This window comes from Petromyzon marinus, chromosome 55 (assembly GCF_048934315.1).
Source record: "Petromyzon marinus isolate PM22_M1 ecotype Great Lakes invasive population chromosome 55, UKy_Petmar_22M1.pri1.0, whole genome shotgun sequence".
Taxonomy (NCBI): domain Eukaryota; kingdom Metazoa; phylum Chordata; class Hyperoartia; order Petromyzontiformes; family Petromyzontidae; genus Petromyzon; species Petromyzon marinus.
The window spans coordinates 10,570,068-10,594,527 of NC_133721.1; the positions used below are offsets into that span (position 1 = coordinate 10,570,068).

The 24,460-nt window shown below is 51.6% G+C and overlaps 1 protein-coding gene across 1 annotated transcript; it reads left to right on the plus strand.

Moving 5' to 3' along the window:
* Window positions 1-14,717: 14,717 nt before the first annotated feature.
* LOC142905603 (von Willebrand factor A domain-containing protein 5B1-like) lies at window positions 14,718-23,132 on the plus strand. Its single transcript, XM_076052233.1, has 4 exons — window positions 14,718-14,778; window positions 14,841-14,975; window positions 15,506-15,618; window positions 22,738-23,132. The coding sequence occupies exons 1-4, from the start codon at window positions 14,718-14,720 to the stop codon at window positions 22,999-23,001; spliced, it is 573 nt and encodes a 190-aa protein (XP_075908348.1). The 3' UTR covers window positions 23,002-23,132.
* The last annotated feature ends 1,328 nt before the right edge of the window (window positions 23,133-24,460 follow it).

Sequence of the window (24,460 nt, forward strand, 5' to 3'; positions counted from 1 at the left end):
ACACGTGGCGCCCTAACCACTGCGCCACCGCTCCCCCCACTCTCACACACAACACGTGGCGCCCTAACCACTGCGCCACCGCTCCCCCCACTCTCACACACAACACGTGGCGCCCTAACCACTGCGCCACCGCTCCCCCACTCTCACACTCAACACGTGGCGCCCTAACCACTGCGCCACCGCTCCCCCCACTCTCACACTCAACACGTGGCGCCCTAACCACTGCGCCACCGCTCCCCCCACTCTCACACTCAACACGTGGCGCCCTAACCACTGCGCCACCGCTCCCCCACTCTCACACTCAACACGTGGCGCCCTAACCACTGCGCCACCGCTCCCCCCTCTCTCACACACAACACGTGGCGCCCTAACCACTGCGCCACCGCTCCCCCCACTCTCACACTCAACACGTGGCGCCCTAACCACTGCGCCACCGCTCCCCCCACTCTCACACACAACACGTGGCGCCCTAACCACTGCGCCACCGCTCCCCCCACTCTCACACTCAACACGTGGCGCCCTAACCACTGCGCCACCGCTCCCCCCACTCTCACACTCAACACGTGGCGCCCTAACCACTGCGCCACCGCTCCCCCACTCTCACACACAACACGTGGCGCCCTAACCACTGCGCCACCGCTCCCCCCTCTCTCACACTCAACACGTGGCGCCCTAACCACTGCGCCACCGCTCCCCCACCCTCACACTCAACACGTGGCGCCCTAACCACTGCGCCACCGCTCCCCCCTCTCTCACACTCAACACGTGGCGCCCTAACCACTGCGCCACCGCTCCCCCCTCTCTCACACACAACACGTGGCGCCCTAACCACTGCGCCACCGCTCCCCCCTCTCTCACACTCAACACGTGGCGCCCTAACCACTGCGCCACCGCTCCCCCACTCTCACACTCAACACGTGGCGCCCTAACCACTGCGCCACCGCTCCCCCCACTCTCACACACAACACGTGGCGCCCTAACCACTGCGCCACCGCTCCCCCCTCTCTCACACACAACACGTGGCGCCCTAACCACTGCGCCACCGCTCCCCCCACTCTCACACTCAACACGTGGCGCCCTAACCACTGCGCCACCGCTCCCCCCTCTCTCACACTCAACACGTGGCGCCCTAACCACTGCGCCACCGCTCCCCCCTCTCTCACACTCAACACGTGGCGCGCCAGAGCGGCCGCTCCACTGTTGCCAGGAGATGAGTGGGGGGTGGTGGGGGTAGTGGGGGGTGGTGGGGAGGAGTGTGGGTGGTGGGGGTGTTGGGGAGCACTGGGGGTGGTGGGGAGGAGTGGGGGTGGTGGGGAGAAGTGTGGGTGGTGGGGGTGGTGGGTAGGAGTAGCGGGGTGGGGTGGTAGGGTGGTGGGGAGGAGTATGGGTGGTGGTGGGGAGGAGTGTGGGGGGTGGTGGTGGGGAGGAGTGTGGGGGGTGGTGGTGGGGAGTGCTGCGCGGCACGCGAGTGGTAGACCCGGGGTGGCTGCCTCCTTCTGCCCGCCCCGTGAATGGGCGGTGTGGACGCGTCACGGTGGCTAGGAGATGTCAACTACCTCGCCAGGGGTACAGGAAATCGCGGGTTCGACCCCGACCCTGACGCCTGTTTATTTGGAGTTTTGCGTCTCTCTCTCTTTCTCTCTGCCCGTGGTTGCGTGGATTTTTCTCCGGGGCACGGTTGCATGAACAGACACACACATTGAGGATCGACATCACGACTTCAGAGTGTTTAGCTGCTGTACATGTCCACACGTTAAGCCCACTTCGCCGACCTATCATTTGTGGCCATGCCGCTTCTGAAAAAAAAGTTAATAGCTCAGTCAGTGAGCTTCCGCTGGCAAAAATAAAATATAGTTTACTTTTATTTGTTCATATTTTTGTTTAAAGCAATTTGTTTAACTTTCCCATACTTTGCACTCATATCGTTGTTTTTTTGCATTCTTTGTTGTTGCAACGTTCTGACCCCGTGCCGCCGCCACCCCCCCCACGCCCCCTACTGGTCAAAGAGCTTCATAGCTCATCGGATTCCTCCTCGGGCAATAAATAAGGAAATATTCTGATTCCGAATGCGGTGAACATTGACACTGCGTGAAAATTGAAGTGACTGATGAGCACAAGCCACGGATGTCTGATCCGCTCGCATGAATACAGAGCAAAACGGGCAGCGCGTGGTTCCCATCTCAACGTGGAACCGACTTGGCGCCCAACGTTGTGAAGCGCCACCGAACTTGGAGCCCGGCGAACCCCGAGGTTCGACCTCCCGCTCACGGCCAACACCGGTGACGATTATCCGAACCGGTCCTGGGCCTCCCTGAAGTCGACTCAGCCTCAAAATAAGTACCTGGTGCGATGTGTAAACATCGCCACTGGGGAGACTAAGGTCACCCACAGCCACGTGCGCCGTGCCGGCCTTCACAGGGCCCTCGCTGACAAGCACTTGCTCGAAGAATATGTCAGAGGCTATACGGGAGATCTTTGTCTGTGTATGGGAGAGGGAGGGATGCGAGGGGGGGGGCTGTGTTTTTCCAGAGGCCGGAGTGTGTTTGTGAAGAGTGGAAAATGAGGTAGTAGGGGGTAGGGGGAGAGTTGGTCGTGAGGAGCAGTGCTTAGCAGAACAAACACAATTGGCACGGTTGCATGAACAGACACACACACACACACCGTGACACACACACGCACACTGTGTCACACGCGCCGCTAGCCTCACACAAACATCTGTTCACCTGGCCGGGGACACCAGGTTGGTTCACAGACCCACGGAGCAAGGTGAGTCCCTGCACTGATGCACCACGCACGCACATCGCCACTGATGCACCACACACCGCTACTGATGCACCACACACGCACACCGCCACTGATACACCAGACACGCACACCGTCACTGATGCACCACACACGCACACCGCCACTGACACACCACACACGCACACCGCCACTGATACACCACACACGCACACCGTCACTGATGCACCACACACGCACACCGCCACTGACACACCACACACGCACACCGCAACTGATGCACCACGCACGCACACCGCAACTGATGCACCACACACCGCCACTGATGCACCACGCACGCACACCGCCACTGATGCACCACACACGCACACCGTCACTGACACACCACACACGCACACCGCCACTGACACACCACACACGCACACCGCCACTGACACACCACACACGCACACCGCCACTGACACACCACACACGCACACCGCCACTGATGCACCACACACGCACACCGCCACTGACACACCACACACGCACACCGCCACTGACACACCACACACGCACACCGCCACTGATGCACCACACACGCACACCGCCACTGACACACCACACACGCACACCGCCACTGACACACCACACACGCACACCGCCACTGATGCACCACACACGCACACCGCCACTGATGCACCACACACGCACACTGACACACCACACACGCACACCGCCACTGACACACCACACACGCACACCGCCACTGACACACCACACACGCACACCGCCACTGATGCACCACACACGCACACCGCCACTGACACACCACACACGCACACCGCCACTGACACACCACACACGCACACCGCCACTGACACACCACACACGCACACCGCCACTGACACACCACACACGCACACCGCCACTGATGCACCACACACGCACACCGTCACTGATGCACCACACACGCACACCGCCACTGACACACCACACACGCACACCGCCACTGATACACCACACACGCACACCGTCACTGATGCACCACACACGCACACCGCCACTGACACACCACACACGCACACCGCAACTGATGCACCACGCACGCACACCGCAACTGATGCACCACACACCGCCACTGATGCACCACGCACGCACACCGCCACTGATGCACCACACACGCACACCGTCACTGACACACCACACACGCACACCGCCACTGACACACCACACACGCACACCGCCACTGACACACCACACACGCACACCGCCACTGACACACCACACACGCACACCGCCACTGATGCACCACACACGCACACCGCCACTGACACACCACACACGCACACCGCCACTGACACACCACACACGCACACCGCCACTGATGCACCACACACGCACACCGCCACTGACACACCACACACGCACACCGCCACTGACACACCACACACGCACACCGCCACTGATGCACCACACACGCACACCGTCACTAATGCACCACACACGCACACCGCCACTGACACACCACACACGCACACCGCCACTAATGCACCACACACGCACACCGCCACTGATGCACCACACACTCACACCGCCACTGACACACCACACACGCACACCGCCACTGATGCACCACACACCGCCACTAATGCATCACACACGCACACCGTCACTGATGCACCACACACGCACACCGCCACTGATGCACCACACACGCACACCGTCACTGATGCACCACACACGCACACCGTCACTGACACACCACACACCGTCACTGACAAACCCCACACACCGTCCCTGACACACCACACAGCGTCACTGACACATTATACACCGTCACTGACACATTATACACCGTCACTGACACACCACACACCGTCACTGACACACCACACACCGTCACTGACACATTTTACACCGTCACTGACACACCACACACCGTCACTGACACATTATACACCGTCACTGACACACCACACAGCGTCACTGACACACCACACACCGTCACTGACACACCACACAGCGTCACTGGCACACCACACAGCGTCACTGACACACCACACACCGTCACTGACACACCACACACCGTAACTGATACACCACACACCGTCACTGATACACCACACACCGTCACTGACACACCACACACCGTCACTGACACACTACACAGCGTCACTGATACACCACACACTGTCACTGACACATTATACACCTTCACTGACACACCACACAGCGTCACTGACACACCACACACCGTCACTGACACACCACACACCGCCATTGATACACCACACACTGTCACTGACACACCACACACCGTCACTGACACACCACACACCGTCACTGATACACCACACAGCGTCACTGACACACCACACAGCGTCACTGACACACCACACAGCGTCACTGACACACCACACACCGTCACTGACACACCACACACCGTCACTGACACACCACACACCGTCACTGACACACCACACACACGCACACCTTTCCGATCATCTCGCTTTATTTACGTCCTACGACGACCAAAAAGGGTCATTCCCCGAAACGTTGTCTTGTTATATTATTTTTTTATTTCGAGGCCACGCACACAACGTTATGGACGAATGCGTTGTTGAGTTTTACGTATAAATAAATATATTTAGTTGTACGTCATAGCGAGACAAATAATATGAGCCGTGTGGTATTTTATTACTTATATATACGGCTGTATTTTATTATCTGTGTTCTGCCAATAAAATGTTTTGCTACACAAGGGCACTGCATCTCAGCCCGACCCAAAGAGTGACCACCATCACACCGGCTATTGCTGAACTCTTAACTCATTGCTACGTCTTTTTTGTTTACGTGACAAACTTTACTCATTTGCCGTGTCGGGTGGCGGCTGGATGGACGACACATGTTTGTATTTACGCGAGCTAACCCAAAGAAACCTCTTTTATGGATAACATTGGAGGGCGAGAGCTTCTGCTACGACTGCGACCAACGCAGATGTAAGTGAGAGGTTTACGACATAGAAGCAGACGACCTGGTGATGATGATTATGATGATGAGGATGATGATGGAGGCAGTGGATGAGCAGGTAACAGGCACTATATGGACACACATCTGTAGGAAGGACATTAACAGGAACATTTACAGTGTGTTGTTGATGTTGGTGTTTAGTTTTGACTTCATCCTGTACTAAGCCAGCCAAAGAGTGATCAACGTATAAGTAATGAAAATGGTTGTAGCATAGAAGAATACTACCTGATGATGATGATGTAGGCAGTGATGAGAAGAGAACTGGCACTATTAGGACACATATCTGTAGAATGGACGACAACAATTACATTCAAAGTATGTGGTTGTGGTTGTTGTAGTTGTGGTTGTTGTTCGGGGAAAATGTAAGGAACCCAGAGAAAGAGAGAGAGAGGGAGAGAGGAAGAGCTCACGGAGAATTTGTCTTGACGACGTCGTCAGCAGAGATTCGGTGCCAGGAAGTGGCAGCCACGGCTTGTGGGCCATGCCGGCAGCACGGGGACAGAGAGGGAGACGTGGAACCAGCACGTGGCGACTTGTGCACTGAAGCACCCCGCTACGGGACTGTCTGCCCCATGGGTCGTGATGGTGATGATGGTGATGATAGTGATGTATAGCTGCCATAAAAAAGAGACCTGATGGTTCAATGAGCCACTCTGTCTACAGGAAAGCTACCCATACGGATGCTTACCTAAAACCGGATTCCCACCACCATCCATCCCAAAAGAATTCCCTCATCAAGACTCTGCACCATAGAGCCCAATGCATCTCCGACCAGGAACACATAGGCAGTGAACTCAAGCACGTACACCAAGCTCTCAAGGCTAATGGTTACTCCGACTACACAATCCGCAAAGCCATCACTCCAACCATGAAGAAGGACCCTCTTGAGGAGCCTTTCAAAACCATCACTTTACCCTACATTGCGGGGATCACAAAAAAGATCTCCAAAATCTTGAATAAACACAAGATCCAGGTCCGATTCAACACAGTACATAAAATCCGTGATCTGGTCCCGTCTGTAAAATATGTGATTACAGACATACAGTACCCTGACGTCTACAAACTAAGTTGCCTCTGTGGTAACAATTACATTGGAGAAACCAAACGACATGTCTCGGACCGCATCCGTGAACACAACGCAGACCTAAAACACGGTAGGACCAACACCTCAGCCGTGGCAGACCACTGTTATAATTCAGTGGGCTCACATGACATTGACTTCTCCAAGACAGAGGTTCTCTGCAAGCCATCCGGCTACCATGAGAGATTCGTTCATGAGGCTATCCACATATACAAACACAGAGACAATTTCAACAGAGAAGATGGATTCTGGCTTAGCAATCATTGGATGGATGTGATAAACCATTTCAGGTCTTGATTGATTTTGTTCACGCTTACGGTGACTTTCAGACCGCATTCCATTCTCTTCTCTCCCCCCTCCTCCGTTCCGAACATAGATGGACTCGTCCATCTGAACAACTGCTAGTCGCTGTCCGTGGTGCTAACGTTAAGAAAAAACCGCCACTTTTTTTCAAAAAATTTTGCCGTGCTTTTCACACCTGATGATGATTGCTTGTTGCAATCGAAACGTCGTGAGAATTTGATTGTTGCATTTTTTTATTTTATTATTTCCCTTCTACGTGACTTTACCGAAAGAACCAAGAATATAACATACACTTGGCAACGTTTCGGGCAATGACCATCATTAATCGCAGTATATCACAACACAATTTTAATTATGATAATAATTGACCTAGTTGATGAATTATTCCGTATTTACTCCATAGTAGGCAGAGGTGACGTTCCTAGAGCCACAGTGGGTGCACAAAGACAAAGATCCCTCGTGTAGCCTGTAACAGACTGCAGGGGCAAGTGCTGCTAACGAGTAGCGCCTATGAATGCCGACACGGCACACCAGGTGGTGGGTGGCCAGCACTACGCCCGGCCGCCTTTGTCTCCCTAAGTGGCGATGTTTTCTTTTTTTACTTTACACACCACACCAGGTACTCATTTGAGGCTGAGTCGGCCTCGGGGTAACCCACGACCGATTCGGATAATCGTCACCGGTGTCTGTGGTGGTCCGTGAGCGGGAATCGAACTCGGGTTTCTGCCGGGTTCGTCAGCACGCTAACCGCGGCGCCACCGCTCCCCGCAGTGCATGTACACACTCACTCGCTCACACACAATGTTCCTTTCAACAGATGCTGATTTATTGACTCATAAATGGGGATGGTGAGCTTCTGAAAAAAACAATTTTGAATGGCAGGGATGGGGGTGGGGTGGTAAGGGGGGGTGGGGTGGTGGGGGGTGAGGTGGTGGGGGGGTTTGGGGGCGGGGGGTGGTCTGGGGGGGGGGGGGGTGATACAAACCGGTTTTGCATCTCGCCTTCCGAGAGAGCAGGAGTAGTAAAATTCGGACTAAACGTCGAAGCTGATTTTCTTCATTCATGCTCATCGCTTTGCCAATTTCCCGTATTGTCGGCGCGTGCGTATGTGTGCACGTGTGTGTACGTGTGTGTACGTGTGTGTGTGCATGTGCACGTGTGTGTGTGTGTGCGTTTGTGTGTGCGCGTGTGTGTGTGCGTGGGGAGCGGTACTGTAGCGGTTAGCGCGCTGCGCTATGAACCCGGCGATCCGGGTTCGATTCCCGCTCACGGCCAACACCAAGTGGCGATTATCTGAACCGGTCCTGGGCCTTCCCAAGGTCGACTCAGCCTCAAATGAGTATCTGCTGCTGCGGTGTGCAGTGAACATCGCCACTGGGGAGACAAAGGCGGCCGGGCGTGGTTCTTGGCCACTCCACTCGTGTCCCGTGCCGGCCATCGTAGGTGCTCGCTAACATAACGCGTAGGCTCACAAGCCACGGCCTCCTCTCTCTGCTGAAGACCACGAGGGCGCGAGGATTTGTCGACTATTCTGGCTGTCGCCTGCCGAAGGCTGCTGGCAGTGATCACCGGCGAAACGTCGCGACCACTCGAGCTGTAAACGTCGTAGCGGGGTTGGTTACTCTCCAACGCACAGCCGGTGGGCTTCAAGTAAGAGCTAATTGGCACGTTCTGTTTACGCGACAATCATTAGTTTATTGGCTGTGTCGGGTGGTGGCGGGTTTAACGACTCATTTATATCTACGCGATACCCCCCCCCCCCCCAAAAAAAAAACCTCTATGTCCTTTGATTGTGGTAGTGGTAAAGGTGGCGGTGGTGGTGATGGTTGGTGGTGGTGAGAATGGTGGTAGAGGTGGTAGTGGTGATGATGGTGGTGATGGTGGTAGTGGTGAGAATGATGGTGGTAATGGTGATGATGGTGGTAGAGGTGGAAGAGGTGGTAGTGGTGATGATGGTGATGGTGATGATGGTGGTGGTAGAGGTGATGATGGTGATGGTGGTAGTGGTGAAAATGATGGTGGTAATGGTGATGATGGTGGTAGAGGTGGAAGAGATGGTCGTGGTGATGATGGTGATGGTGATGATGGTGGTGGTGGTGATGGTGATGGTGGTAGTGATGATGGCGATGATGGCGATGCTGTTGGTAGTGTTGATGGTGGCAGTGGTGCTGATGATGGTAGTGGTGGTGATGACGATAACGGCGGTGATGGTGGTGTTTATGTCGTATGTCGGTGATGGCGATAATGATAATGATGGTGGTCGTGGTGACGGCAATAATGATGGCAACGATGGTGATGTCGATCGTCCCCCGCAGGGTGTGGACGAGGTGATCTCGTCATGGCCGAGGTGGTGGACGCCGCTTCTCTGCGGCCCCTTCAGCTGCGCTCGTGCCGCGTGATGGCGCGCGTCAAGGGGCTGGCGGCCGAGGCGATCGTGAACCTCGACTACAGCAACGAGGCGGAGAGGAGCGCCGAGGGTGGGGTGGGACCGTGGTTGTGTTTACAGTCTACGGGCAGTGTTGAGTCTATGGGTAGTGTTGAGTCTATGGTGCAGTGTTGAGTCTATGGTGCAGTGTTGAGTCTATGGGCAGTGTTGAGTCTGCGGGCAGTGTTAAGTCTACGGGCAGTGCTGAGTCTACGGGCAGTGTTGAGTCTATGGTGCAATGTTGAGTCGATGGGCAGTGTTGAGTCTATGGGCAGTGTTGAGTCTGTGGGCAGTGTTGAGTCTATGGTGCAGTGTTGAGGCTATGGCCATTGTTGAGTCTATGGGCAGTGTTAGAGTCTACGGGTAGTGTTGAGTCTATCGGCAGTGTTGAGTCTATGGGCAGTGGTGAGTCTACGGGCAGTGTTGAGTCTATGGGCAGTGTTGAGTCTACGGGCAGTGTTGAGTCTATGGTGCAGTGTTGAGTCTACGGGCAGTGTTGAGTCTATGGGCAGTGTTGAGTCTATGGTGCAGTGTTGAGTCTATGGTGCAGTGTTGAGTCTATGGTGCAGTGTTGAGTCTATGGGCAGTGTTGAGTCTACATGCAGTGTTGAGTCTATGGTGCAGTGTTGAGTCTATGGGCAGTGTTGAGTCTATGGTGCAGTGCTGAGTTTATGGGCAGTGTTGAGTCTACGGGCAGTGTTGAGTCTATGGGCAGTGTTTAGAGTCTATGGGCAGTGTTGAGTCTGCGGGCAGTGTGAGTCAATGGTGCAGTGTTGAGTCTACGGGCAGTGTTGAGTCTATGGGCAGTGTTGAGTCTATGGGCAGTGTTGAGTCTGCGGGCAGTGTTAAGTCTACGGGCAGTGCTGAGTCTACGGGCAGTGTTGAGTCTATGGTGCAATGTTGAGTCGATGGGCAGTGTTGAGTCTATGGGCAGTGTTGAGTCTGTGGGCAGTGTTGAGTCTATGGTGCAGTGTTGAGGCTATGGCCATTGTTGAGTCAATGGGCAGTGTTAGAGTCTACGGGTAGTGTTGAGTCTATCGGCAGTGTTGAGTCTATGGGCAGTGGTGAGTCTACGGGCAGTGTTGAGTCTATGGGCAGTGTTGAGTCTACGGGCAGTGTTGAGTCTATGGTGCAGTGTTGAGTCTACGGGCAGTGTTGAGTCTATGGGCAGTGTTGAGTCTATGGTGCAGTGTTGAGTCTATGGTGCAGTGTTGAGTCTATGGTGCAGTGTTGAGTCTATGGGCAGTGTTGAGTCTACAGGCAGTGTTGAGTCTATGGTGCAGTGTTGAGTCTATGGGCAGTGTTGAGTCTATGGTGCAGTGCTGAGTCTATGGGCAGTGTTGAGTCTACGGGCAGTGTTGAGTCTATGGGCAGTGTTTAGAGTCTATGGGCAGTGTTGAGTCTGCGGGCAGTGTGAGTCAATGGTGCAGTGTTGAGTCTACGGGCAGTGTTGAGTCTATGGGCAGTGTTGAGTCTATGGGTAGTGTTGAGTCTATGGGCAGTGTTGAGTCTATGGGCAGTGTTGAGTCTATGGGCAGTGTTGACGTGGAGCGATTCGGCCTCTTCCCTACTTCTCCTTCACCCCTCTCCCATTCGTCCTCCCTCCTTCATCTTCCTTCCCCCTCCTTCCTACCTCCTCCTCACCCTCCTCTTTCTCCTCCCCCACCCCCATTCCTCCCTTCTCCTTCCTCCTCCCCACTCTCCCCCTCCTCCTCCCTCCTTCCCCCTCCCCACTCTCCTCCTTCCCCCTCCCCACTCTCCTCCTTCCCTCTACCTCCGCGCCCACCCCCCCCCCACGCAGTGCTGCTGCTGCTCCCGACCAACCCCTGTGATGGGGACGCGTGGAGCGTCGTCGGCCTGCAGGCCGTGAGCGGCGGCCACGCCGTCAGCTCGCAGCTCCTCGAGGTCGCGGGGCCCGCAGGAGGTGGAGGAGGTGGAGGAGGCGCTCGGAGAGGCAACACTCTGAGTAGCAGCAGCAGCTTCAGCGGCAACAGCAGCAGCACCCAAACTGGTGCCGAGAGAGTGGGGGGGGGGTGTCCTCGAAACGTCATTTTACAGACAATGGTTTTACCCCTCCCTCCCGCCCCCCCCCCCCCTCGCGTTCGCCGATAACAACACCGCATCCATAACAGTTGGCCACAATTTACAATTTTGTCCGACTGCTATGGATCCAATTGACAGCGTTGCGGGTTCACGCTGAAACACGCCGGTGGGTGATGTGCGCGTGACGAATTGGCCACGTTTGGTTGACGCGATAAACCTCACTGATCGGCTGTGTCGCGTGGCGGGTTTTAACGACTCGCTTATATTCACGCGATATAACCCAACGACGTCTGTTATGGATAATATTGGACCAATCTTGATTTGAAGTTTTCGTGACTGCAGGAATCCATACTCTTGGGTTCTTTCGGTAAAGTATTTTTTTTTCTACCTACGTGACTTTACCGAAAGACCCAAAGAGTAATATTGGTTCCTACCTGTAAACCCCTTAACAGTGCCCCCTACCTTATTACAGACCAATTCACAAACATGTCAACCCCTTATCAGTGCCCCCTACCTTATTACAGACCAATTCAGACCTGATTGGTCACCCCGTGTCCTTATAAATCTCGACGTTCATCCTGCAAAGTCTCATCGCAAGGGAGAAACACACAAAAATAGACACAAACATAAAAAAAAATGTTTGCCCGCATTGAAACGGCTGTGTGACGTATGGACCTGAAAACTAAATTTTCCTGTACAAGAATACGGGGTGAACCGTACGGCTTGACACGTGTGTTCGTCGTACAGGCGTTGTGACTGTGTCTTTGTGTGTGGCGTGATGCTGGTCACCCCACCCCCTCGTGTGCCGTGCCGGCCTTCATAGGTGCTACTCACCAACAGCACTTGCCCCGAAAGTCTGTTAAAGCTAGACGGGGGATCTTTGCCTTTGTGGCGTAGCCATCACCACCACCATCACCACCACAACCACCACGATCATCACCACCACCATCACCACCACCGCACGGCTTTGGCCAGCCCTTGCAACGCAGAGGGCTCCAGGTTTGATGATATATCAACGATGAATTAAATTAATATTCTTGGTTCTTTCGGTAAAGTCACGTAGAAGGGAAACATTAAAATAAAAATTTTCTTGCTGTGGTTTTCACACCTGATGATGATTGCTTGTGTTGCAGTCGAAACGTCGTGATAATTTTATTGTTTTTATATTTCTATTATTTTATTGTTTCCCTTCTACGTGACTTTACCGAAAGAACCAAGAATATGAATCACTGCAGTCACGAAAGCTTTAAATCAAAATTACATTCACTCGCCCCTTATCTCTCCCCCCTTATCTCTTCCCCTACTCTCTACTCTCTCCACCCCCCCACCCCACACCTCGGTTCCACCACCGTCACCGCTCGCAAAACCCCCCAGTGCTGCCCGAAGGTGCACTCGCCTTCCCGCTACCGCCGGTGCCTCCATCGGGTCGGGTCTGCGTCACGCTGAGGATGATGGCCGAGTTGAGGGCCTCCAGGGACGGGCGGGCGGTGTGCGTGGGTCTCCCTCCCATCCCTCGGCCCGGCTCACCCCACGGGTGAGGCGGAGGAGGGGGAGCCCTGCCTGCACAGGATCGTCAATCACAATCGTCAGAACACTTATTTGTTACCGGAGGAATTCGAAGAGCCATGAAGCTCTTTTCTTTTTTTTGTAGCCATGTCCAAGTAGGTTTGATGCGACGTGCCGGGGCGTTTCTGCAGGGTAACGTCGGACTTGGTGCCAAGCAGACATCAGAATATTTATTTATACTTCAGGAGGAATCCGATGAGCCATAAAGTTATTTTTTTTTCACAGATGTCCGGTAGGGGCACGGGGTCAGAACGTTACGACAAAATATACAAAAAACAAGATAGGAGTTCAAAGTATAGGAAAGGTCAACAAATCACGTTTGAAATATACAAATAAAACGAAACTATGTATATTTTTTTTAATCTTACCAGGTAAAGCCCACCAAAACATTAAAAAAAAATTTCAGAAGCACCATCCGTGCTTCTGTAACGCCGCGCGTTCTTTTCAGAACGCAAATTGGCTATTAAGCGATTAATCTATTAGGGAACACATATTTTTTAACAAGGCGTAACATCGCACAAGGTACTGGGATACTGCTGGATACTTCTAGACGCTACCCACGTGCCTCAGTCTTTGTTCGGCCTGCGTACGCATCTCGCTGTGCTTTACCACTATATTATATATTATTTGTTATAACGCGATTGCCGAGATTTTAAGTTTGCTCGCTCCTTGACGAGAGCCATCGGGTCGGAGGTGATGATGACGGTGATAATAATGATGACGGTGATGACGATGATGATGGCGGCAATGGTGATGATGACGATGATGGTGGCGGTGGTGGTGGTAGTGATAATGATGATGGCGATAATGACGATAATGATGACCGTGACGGTGATGATGGTGATCAAGATGATGACAATGAAATCGACGATGACGACGACGATGATAATTCCCCGCGAATCTCCCGCGAATGCCGCGTAGAGACGGCACGAACCTGAGCACCCCGGGGCTCCCAGCCCCTCGGCGTACCAAGGGCAGCATCTGCGCAGTGGACGACTTTAGCTTCGTCATGGAGGCGAGGGGTCACTGCCTATTGGCCGGTGAGTACATCGCGGACACCGCCCTCTTTACAGGCGCCACCAACGTTGGTTCAACGTTGGTCCAACTTTGGTCTAACTTTGGTCCAACCAACGTTGGTCCAACGTTGGTCTAACTTTGGTCCAACCAACGTTGGTCCAACGTTGGTCTAACTTTGGTCCAACCAACGTTGGTCCAACGTTGGTATAACTTTGGTCTAACTTTGGTCCAACCAACGTTGGTCTAACTTTGGTCTAACTTTGGTCCAACCAACGTTGGTCCAACGTTGGTCTAACTTTGGTCTAACTTTGGTCCAACCAACGTTGATCCAACTTTGGTCTAACTTTGGTCTAACTTTGGTCCAACCAACGTTGGTCTAACTTTGGTCTAACTTTGGTCCAACCAACGTTGGTCCAACGTTGGTCCAACTTTGGTCTAACTTTGGTCCAACCAACGTTGATCCAACTTTGGTCTAACTTTGGTCCAACCGTATAGGTAAGCCACAATCGATCATGTTAATCTGAGAGTATGTCGTACCTATATATCACCTGCCCCAACAGCCGAGGCTACACGGGGGTCGGGGGAGGGGGTCTTTGGCTTCATCTTTGCCCTCTGCCCCCCCCCCCCCCACCACCACCCTGCTGTCCGTAGGGGTGGACAGCGTGAGCGGTCACCCCGTGAGGGTGGACGCGGCGCCCTGTGCCCCCACGGCGCGCTCCGTCTTCGTCACGCTGCTGGATCGGTCGCCCGAGGGCATCCCCATCCGGATCCGTCTCCACCCCAGCGGTACCCGCGGGGGAGCGAGGGTGGGGGGGGTGGTTGGGTTTGGGGTGGAGGGTGGGGGACTGCAGTGGAGGTTGGTGGGTGGAGTAGAGGGTGGGGAGGTGGGGGTGAAGGGTGGGGACTGGGGGGTGAAGGGTGGGGGTTGGGGTGGTTGGGGTGGAGGGTCGGGGTTCAAGATCTTGACTTCGTGGTCCAAATTTGAAAAAAATCCACCCGCAAATGCCTTGTAGAGTTGTACGCAATAATCATCGTCCCCAACTGCAACAACTTGACAGGACCCTCCTGAATAGAAGCCATGAGCGATGCTTTCCTGGGTAAGCATGCGTAATGATTAATTAGCGTGTGTGCTGTATAACAACAGGGTGCATTCTCACGTCATAACAACGCCCCCCCCACCCAACGTGGCGTCATAGCGAATGCCACGTCATAACAACGCCCCCGCCCCCCGTTGTTATGACGTGCTTTCGTAGCGAACACCGCGTGCCCCGTTCCGTTGTGCCCCCCCCCACACCGCGTCGTTTGGTTACCCGCAGAGTCGAACGCCCCCTACGTGTTGACGGAGCGCGGCGAGATGAGCGCCCGGGAGTACGCGCAGCACCTGGACTCGACGAAGCTCTCCCGATACGCAAACTGCCCCGAAAAATTGGTGAGAGCGACGCGTTCGGAAAGCCGGCGCGCACACGCTGGCACGTGCGTGTGTGTGTTCGTGTGTGTGTGTGTCGTCACACACGCTGGCACGTGCGTGTGTGTGTGTCGTCACACACACACGCACACGCTGGCACGTGCGTGTGTGTGTTCGTGTGTGTGTGTGTGTCGTCACACACGCTGGCACGTGCGAGTGTGTGTTCGTGTGTGTGTGTCGTCACACACGCTGGCACGTGCGTGTGTGTGTTCGTGTGTGTGTCGTCACACACACACGCACACGCTGGGACGTGCGTGTGTGCGTCGTCACACACGGTTAGCGTGCTGCGCTATGAACCTGGCGACCCGGGTTCGATTCCCGCTCACTGCCAACACCAGTGACGATTATCTGAACCGGTCCCGGGCCTCCCCTAGGTCGACTCAGCCTAAAATGAGAACCTGGTGCAGTGTGTAAACATCGCCACTGGGGAGACTAAGGCGGTCGGGCGTGGTGCCGGCCACCCACCCCCTTGTGTACCGTTCCGGCCTTCATAGGTGCTCGCTAACAGCACTTGCCCCTACAGTCTGTTAAGGCTATACGGGGGATCTTTATCTTTGTGTCGTCACACCGCACCACCACCACCTACCACTGTAATCGAGTTGTCGATCGAGTATGGATTTGAGCGACGAGTTGACAGTTTTATCGTCGATTATCCGGCTTATAGGTTTTTTTTATTTTGGGTTATATCACGTGAATATAAATGTGTCGTTAAACCCACCACCACCCAACACAGCCAATTAGTAAAAGCTTGTCACATGAACAGAACGTGCCAATTCGTTACTAGTTACAGCACACCGGTGTGTTGGATAGCATATTCACAACATTCACAACATTTACAATGTAGATTTGCTCTCCAACACACCGGTGTAATGTAATAGTAACGAATTGGCACGTTCTGTTTAAGTGACAAACCTTACCAATTGGCTGTGTCGGGTGGTGGCGGGTTTAACGGCACATTTATATATTTACGCGATCTCACCCAGAAAACCCATATTTTGGATGATATTGGTCACGAAACCCCTACGTCTTAAATTGATTATCCGACTGTTTCCAACGTTATCCGGTGGTCCCCGGCCCGATCCTGCCAAACCGCTCCAAAGGCTGTACACCAGTCCAGCGATCGTCAAACATGTGGTTGTTGAAAAAAGAGCATAGTGATACTACTACGTACATCACCCCATGCAGAGTCTTCGAGATTCTGGTTGTAAGTACGGTGCAGTAAATACACTAACGTTTTACATGTTCATTATTTTTGTGCATTTGTATGTTTATTTATACCAATTTCATTCAGTAAACACATTTAAAAGACGCAAATAAAACCACATACAAACAATACCTAAACATTACTAATTGGCTGTGTCTGGCGGTGGCAGGTTTAACCACGTATTTATATCTACGCAATCTAACACAAAAAAAAACCTGTTTCACCTCGACATATGTTGAGCAAAAATGTGCAAGAATAAGCTACTCTAAAATAATAATGATGTAGTGATTATCCGGCGTTTTTGAAAATAAGGCATAACCTCCCCCCCCCCCCCCCCCCTTAAGCCGCCAGATAAATCGATGATGTCCCGAACTTGGTTTGTTACACAGATGATGGTGGTGATGGTGGTGATGGTGGTGATGGTGGTGGTGATGGTGGTGGTGATGGTGGTGATGGTGGTGATGATGATGGTGGTGATGGTGGTGGTGATGGTGATGGTGGTGGTGATGGTGGTGATGGTGGTGATGATGGTGTAGGGAATTCCAGCAAGATCTACATCTCCGCTTTATTGACCTGGTCAAGGCCTATGATACCATCAATAGGCCTGGGCTCTGGGTTGTTCTTCGTGCTTTTGGAGTACCTGACCCTCTGCTCACGATCATTAAGGACCTTCATGATGGTGAGCGGGCCCGGGTAAAACTACGTGGCCGGGAGTCCGAGCCTTTCCCTGTACACCTTGGGGTGCGACAGGGATGTCCTCTGGCTCCCACATTATTTAACATCTATTTCGACCACGTAGTTCGTGAAGCCTTCAATAGCTGTACCGGGGGAATCTCCATATGGTACAGATATAATGGGAGGCTCATCGATGCCCGGGTGCGGTCAAGGGATGGCTCCCTATTGGTCAACCACGTTATGTATGCTGATGATTTGGTAATAGCTGCTCATTCAGAGGAGGAGTTGGAGACGCTGCTGCTGAGACTGGAGCGTGGCACTAAGATATGGGGCCTTACCATCAGCCCCACCAAAACTAAGCACCTGCCTGGGTATTTTGCACCATCGGACACTCCACCCCCACAACTCCCAATCGGTGATGGGGCAGTTGTGGAAAGACTGGAGAGTTTCCCATACTTGGGAAGTGTGCTTATGACCGGCTCCAGTTTAACAGCAGAGGTCTCACTCCGAATCAGTCGAGCGGCAATATCTTTTCATCGGTTGCGTAACGCTGCGTGGAAGCTACCTGGTCTGTCGCTCCGCACTAAGCTTCAGGTTTTCTCGGCCACGGTCATTCCCTCCCTTCTCTACGCTTGTGAAACGTGGACCCCCCTAATGGAACATCTTCGCCGCTTAGAAACATTTAGGCTGGCCTGCCTACGATCCATCCTGGGTTTAACCAGACTGGATTGTGTGAGATGCTCACAAATCCTTGAAAGATCTGGGCAAGGTCCCATCGGTGAGCTCCTCCGGCGGGCAAGGCTGCGATGGCTGGGTCATGAAGCCCGCATGCCCAGCCACCGCATGCCGAAACAGCTTTTGTTTGGCCGGATCGACGGGGCTAAGTGGGCGCGGCACGGGCTAGAGAAGAGATGGAGTGATGTGATACAGGAGGACGTGGAGCTGAGTGGACTTGCCGATGACTGGTACCAGCGGTGTCAATATCGGCCTCTGTGGAGGAGGCTCGTGAAGGACGCTACTGGGCAGTTGGAGGCAGTCGCCCTCCAACAACAACGGAGGGCGGAGGAGCAACGCTCACAACAACGAGCGGAGCGCCGGGTGGCTAAAGCACAGCAGGTTGGCACAGTAGGGGGCACAGGTGGTGCATCAGCCAGTCATCTCAGTCAGTCGACCCATGGCACCTGGGTCTGCCCCGTGACCTCCTGCCAGCGGGCGTTCGACACTCCACGTGGCCTCAAGGTGCACATAGCCTGGCACAAGCGTCGTGGTGACGTCACCGCCACTTAGTGGCGAATGGCGGTTGTTGTTGTTGATGGTGATGGTGGTGATGGTGGTAGTGATGATGGTAGTGATGGTGGTTATGATGGTGATGGTGGTGGTGATGATGGTGGTGATGGTGGTGATGATGGTGATGGTGGTGGTGATGATGGTGGTGGTGATGATGGTGATGGTGGTGATGGTGGTGGTCATGATGGTGATGGTGGTGGTGATGATGCTGGTGGTGATGGTGGAGATGATGATGGTGATGGTGGTGATGGTGGTGGTGATGATGATGGAGATGATGGTGGTGATGGTGGTGATGGTGGTGATGGTCATGATGGTGATGGTGGTGGTGATGGTGGTGATGGTGGTGATGGTGGTAGTGATGGTGATGGTGGTGATGATGGTGGTGATGGTGGTGATGGTGGTGATGGTGGTGATGATGGTGGTGATGGTGGTAGTGATGGTGATGGTGGTGATGATGGTGGTGATGGTGGTGGTGATGATGATGGTGGTGATGATGGTGGTGATGGTGGTGATGGTGGTGATGGTGGTGGTGATGGTGGTGATGGTGGTAGTGATGGTGATGGTGGTGATGATGGTGGTGATGGTGGTGGTGATGATGATGGTGGTGATGATGGTGGTGATGGTGGTGATGGTGGTGATGGTGGTGGTGATGGTGGTGATGGTGGTCTCATTTGGCACCAGTTGCCCAGTTCTTTTTTTGTTTTACACTGGAGATCCGTGGTGCCCCCGTGAACACAGCAGCGGTAGTAGAATCAGCAGCAGCAGCAGCAGCTGCAGCAGACAAGACAATAGCGTCAATAGTGCAGAGAACGAGTGCAGAAACAGCAGGGTCCTTAGTAAATATTGGCACAACTGGCAAACGGGGAGTTTCAACGGTCGTAAAATAAAATAAAACTGCGGGTTTTAATGTGAAAAGGGTTAGGTGCAGGTACAAGTAAGCCCTGCATTTAAGTCTTAACATTGACATACAAGGGTTAGGTGCAGGTACAAGCTCTGCATTTTAGTCTTAACAGTGACATACAAGAGTTAGGTTCAGGTACAAGTAAGCCCTGCATTTAAGTCTTAACAGTGACATACAAGGGTTAGGTTCAGGTACAAGCCCTGCATTTTAGTCTTAACATTGACATACAAGGGTTAGGTGCAGGTACAAGTAAGCCCTGCATTTTAGTCTTAACAGTGACATACAAGGGTTAGGTTCAGGTACAAGTAAGCCCTGCATTTTAGTCTTAACATTGACATACAAGGGTTAGGTTCAGGTACAAGTAAGCCCTGCATTTTAGTCTTAACAGTGACATACAAGAGTTAGGTTCAGGTGCAAGTAAGCCCTGCATTTTAGTCTTAACATTGACATACAAGGGTTAGGTTCAGGTACAAGTAAGCCCTGCATTTTAGTCTTAACAGTGACATACAAGAGTTAGGTGCAGGTACAAGTAAGCCCTGCATTTTAGTCTTAACATTGACATAAAAGGGTTAGGTGCAGGTACAAGTAAGCCCTGCATTTTAGTCTTAACATTGACATACAAGGGTTAGGTGCAGGTACAAGCCCTGCATTTTAGTCTTAACATTGACATACAAGGGTTAGGTGCAGGTACAAGTAAGGCCTGCATTCTAGTCTTAACATTGACATACAAGGGTTAGGTGCAGGTACAAGCCCTGCATTTTAGTCTTAACAGTGACATACAAGAGTTAGGTTCAGGTACAAGTAAGCCCTGCATTTAAGTCTTAACAGTGACATACAAGGGTTAGGTTCAGGTACAAGCCCTGCATTTTAGTCTTAACAGTGACATACAAGGGTTAGGTTCAGGTACAAGCCCTGCATTTTAGTCTTAACATTGACATACAAGGGTTAGGTGCAGGTACAAGTAAGCCCTGCATTTTAGTCTTAACAGTGACATACAAGGGTTAGGTTCAGGTACAAGTAAGCCCTGCATTTTAGTCTTAACATTGACATACAAGGGTTAGGTTCAGGTACAAGCCCTGCATTTTAGTCATAACATTGACATACAAGGGTTAGGTTCAGGTACAAGTAAGGCCTGCATTTTAGTCTTAACAGTGACATACAAGAGTTAGGTTCAGGTGCAAGTAAGCCCTGCATTTTAGTCTTAACATTGACATACAAAGGTTAGGTTCAGGTACAAGTAAGCCCTGCATTTTAGTCTTAACAGTGACATACAAGAGTTATGTTCAGGTGTAAGTAAGCCCTGCATTTGAGTCTTAACATTGACATACAAGGGTTAGGTTCAGGTACAAGTAAGCCCTGCATTTTAGTTTTAACAGTGACATACGAGGGTTAGGTTCAGGTACAAGCCCTGAATTTTAGTCTTAACAGTGACATACAAGAGTTAGGTTCAGGTGCAAGTAAGCCCTGCATTTTAGTCTTAACATTGACATACAAGAGTTAGGTTCAGGTACAAGCCCTGCATTGTAGTCTTAACATTGACATACAAGGGTTATCTTCTTTGGTTCTTTCGGTAAAGTCACGTAGAATGTTTTATTCTCATTCTACGTGACTTTACCGAAAGAACCAAAGAAGATGAATCATTGCAGTAACGAAAGCTTTAAATCGAAATACAATGGTTATGTTCAGGTACAAGCCCTGCATTGTAGTCTTAACATTGACATACAAGGGTTAGCTGCAGGTGCAAGTAGGCCCTGCATGTTAATCCTAACAGTGACATACAAGGGTTAGGTTCAGGTACAAGTAAGCCCTGCATTTTAGTCTTAACAGTGACATACAAGGGTTAGGTTCAGGTACAAGCCCTGCATTTTAGTCTTAACAGTGACATACAAGGGTTAGGTTCAGGTACAAGCCCTGCATTTTAGTCTTAACATTGACATACAAGGGTTAGCTGTAGGCACAAGTAAGCCCTGCATTTTAGTCTTAACATTGACATACAAGGGTTAGGTGCAGGTACAAGCCCTGCATTTTAGTCTTAACATTGACATACAAGGGTTAGGTGCAGGTACAAGTAAGGCCTGCATTCTAGTCTTAACATTGACATACAAGGGTTAGGTGCAGGTACAAGCCCTGCATTTTAGTCTTAACATTGACATACAAGGGTTAGCTGCAGGCACAAGTAAGCCCTGCATTTTAGTCTTAACAGTGACATGAACGCACCAGAATTCACGAGCAAGTTAACATTTCTCTCACTTAAGAAAAATATATCCTCCTCTTCCGGTTTCGCTGACAAACCAAATCGGCCGATGCGTTCGCCCATGTGACGCAAACAACTCACTTCGATTGGCTCCTCTGTCGCCGGGTGGTGGAGGGTTAGGGTAAAAACAATAATAACGTTGTACCAAAGTGACAGTCTAACCCAAAAAGAAACGAATTGTGCATCGCAATACTGGCCGCGAAAGCCGACGAATGAATCAACACCAAATGCACTAATTATATTCTTGGTTCTTTCGGTAAAGTCAGGTAGAAGGGAAACAATAAAATAATAAAAATATAAAACAATACAATTCTCACGACGTTTCGATTGCAACACCAGCAATCATCATTAGGTGTGAAAAAATTGATAAAAGTGGCCACTTTATTAAAATTTTCTAGCCGTGGTTTTCACACCTGATGATGATTGCTTGTGTTGCAGTCGAAACGTCGTGAGAAATTTATTGTTTTAATATTTTTATTATTTTATTGTTTCCCTTCTACGTGACTTTACCGAAAGAACCAAGAATATGAGTCCCTGCAGTCACGAAAGCTTTAAATCAAAATTTAAACGCACTAATTGTTGGGTTTTGTCATGATTGTAAAATAATATTTTAGATTTTCTCACTATTTTTTTCTCCCCGATTCCTGTTATTAACGTGATACTCATTATTCTAACAGTTGTATTGTTACAATGATGATCGTTATTCTAACAGTATCATTGTTATAACGACGACCCTGTGCCTCCGCCATTTCCCATCCGCAGCACAACATGCTGCGGAGGGGCATGTACAGGGACGTGATGCTGCTGCCCGCGGTGATGCTGGCCTTCAGCCCGGCACTACTGGAGCCCTGGGACAAGCCCACGGCCGCCACCGCCACCAGCCCGCCCCGTGCCCACCGCGGCGAGGCGGCGCTCGCACCCGGCCCCTGTCCCGAGCTCATCTTCGTCGTCGACCGCGCCCTGGCCAACGGCGGCGGCACCGCCGCCGCTCGGAACGTGAAGGTGTGGGAGGGATCCCCGGCGTGACCCCTTAATCAGTGGCTTCTTACAGATCAATTCACGTAGCTGTAAACCCCTTAGCAGTGCCTTCTTACAGACCAATTCACGTACCTGTAAACCCCTTATCAGTGCCTTCTTACAGACCAATTCACGTACCTGTAAACCCCTTATCAGTGCCTTCTTACAGAACAATTCACGTACCTGTAAACCCCTTATCAGTGCTTTATTACAGACCAATTCACGTACCTGTCAACCCCTTATCAGTACCTTCTTACAGACCAATTCACGTACCTGCCAACCCCTTAATCAGTGCTTTATTACAGACCAATTCACGTACCTGTAAACCCCTTAGCAGTGCTTTATTACAGACCAATTCACGTACCTGTAAACCCCTTATCAGTGCTTTATTACAGACCAATTCACGTACCTGTCAACCCCTTAGCAGTGCCTTCTTACAGACCAATTCACGTACCTGTCAACCCCTTATCAGTACCTTCTTACAGACCAATTCACGTACCTGCCAACCCCTTAATCAGTGCTTTATTACAGACCAAATCACGTACCTGTCAACCCCTTAGCAGTGCTTTCTTACAGACTAATTCACGTACCTGTAAACCCCTTATCAGTACCTTCTTACAGACCAATTCACGTACCTGCCAACCCCTTAATCAGTGCTTTATTACAGACCAAATCACGTACCTGTAAACCCCTTATTAGTGCCTTCTTACAGACCAATTCACGTACCTGCCAACCCCTTAATCAGTGCTTTATTACAGACCAAATCACGTACCTGTCAACCCCTTAGCAGTGCCTTCTTACAGACCAATTCACGTACCTGTAAACCGCTTATCAGTGCTTTCTTACAGACCAATTCACGTACCTGTAAACCCCTTAGCAGTGCCTTCTTACAGACCAATTCACGTACCTGTCAACCCCTTAGCAGTGCTTTATTACAGACCAATTCACGTACCTGTCAACCCCTTAGCAGTGCTTTATACAGACCAATTCACAAACCTGTAAACCCCTTAGCAGTGCTTTATTACAGACCAATTCACGTACCTGTCAACCCCTTATCAGTGCTTTATTACAGACCAATTCACGTACCTGTCAACCCCTTAGCAGTGCCTTCTTACAGACCAATTCACGTACCTGTCAACCCCTTATCAGTACCTTCTTACAGACCAATTCACGTACCTGCCAACCCCTTAATCAGTGCTTTATTACAGACCAATTCACGTACCTGTAAACCCCTTAGCAGTGCTTTATTACAGACCAATTCACGTACCTGTCAACCCCTTAGCAGTGCTTTATACAGACCAATTCACAAACCTGTAAACCCCTTAGCAGTGCTTTATTACAGACCAATTCACGTACCTGTCAACCCCTTATCAGTGCTTTATTACAGACCAATTCACGTACCTGTCAACCCCTTAGCAGTGCCTTCTTACAGACCAATTCACGTACCTGTCAACCCCTTATCAGTACC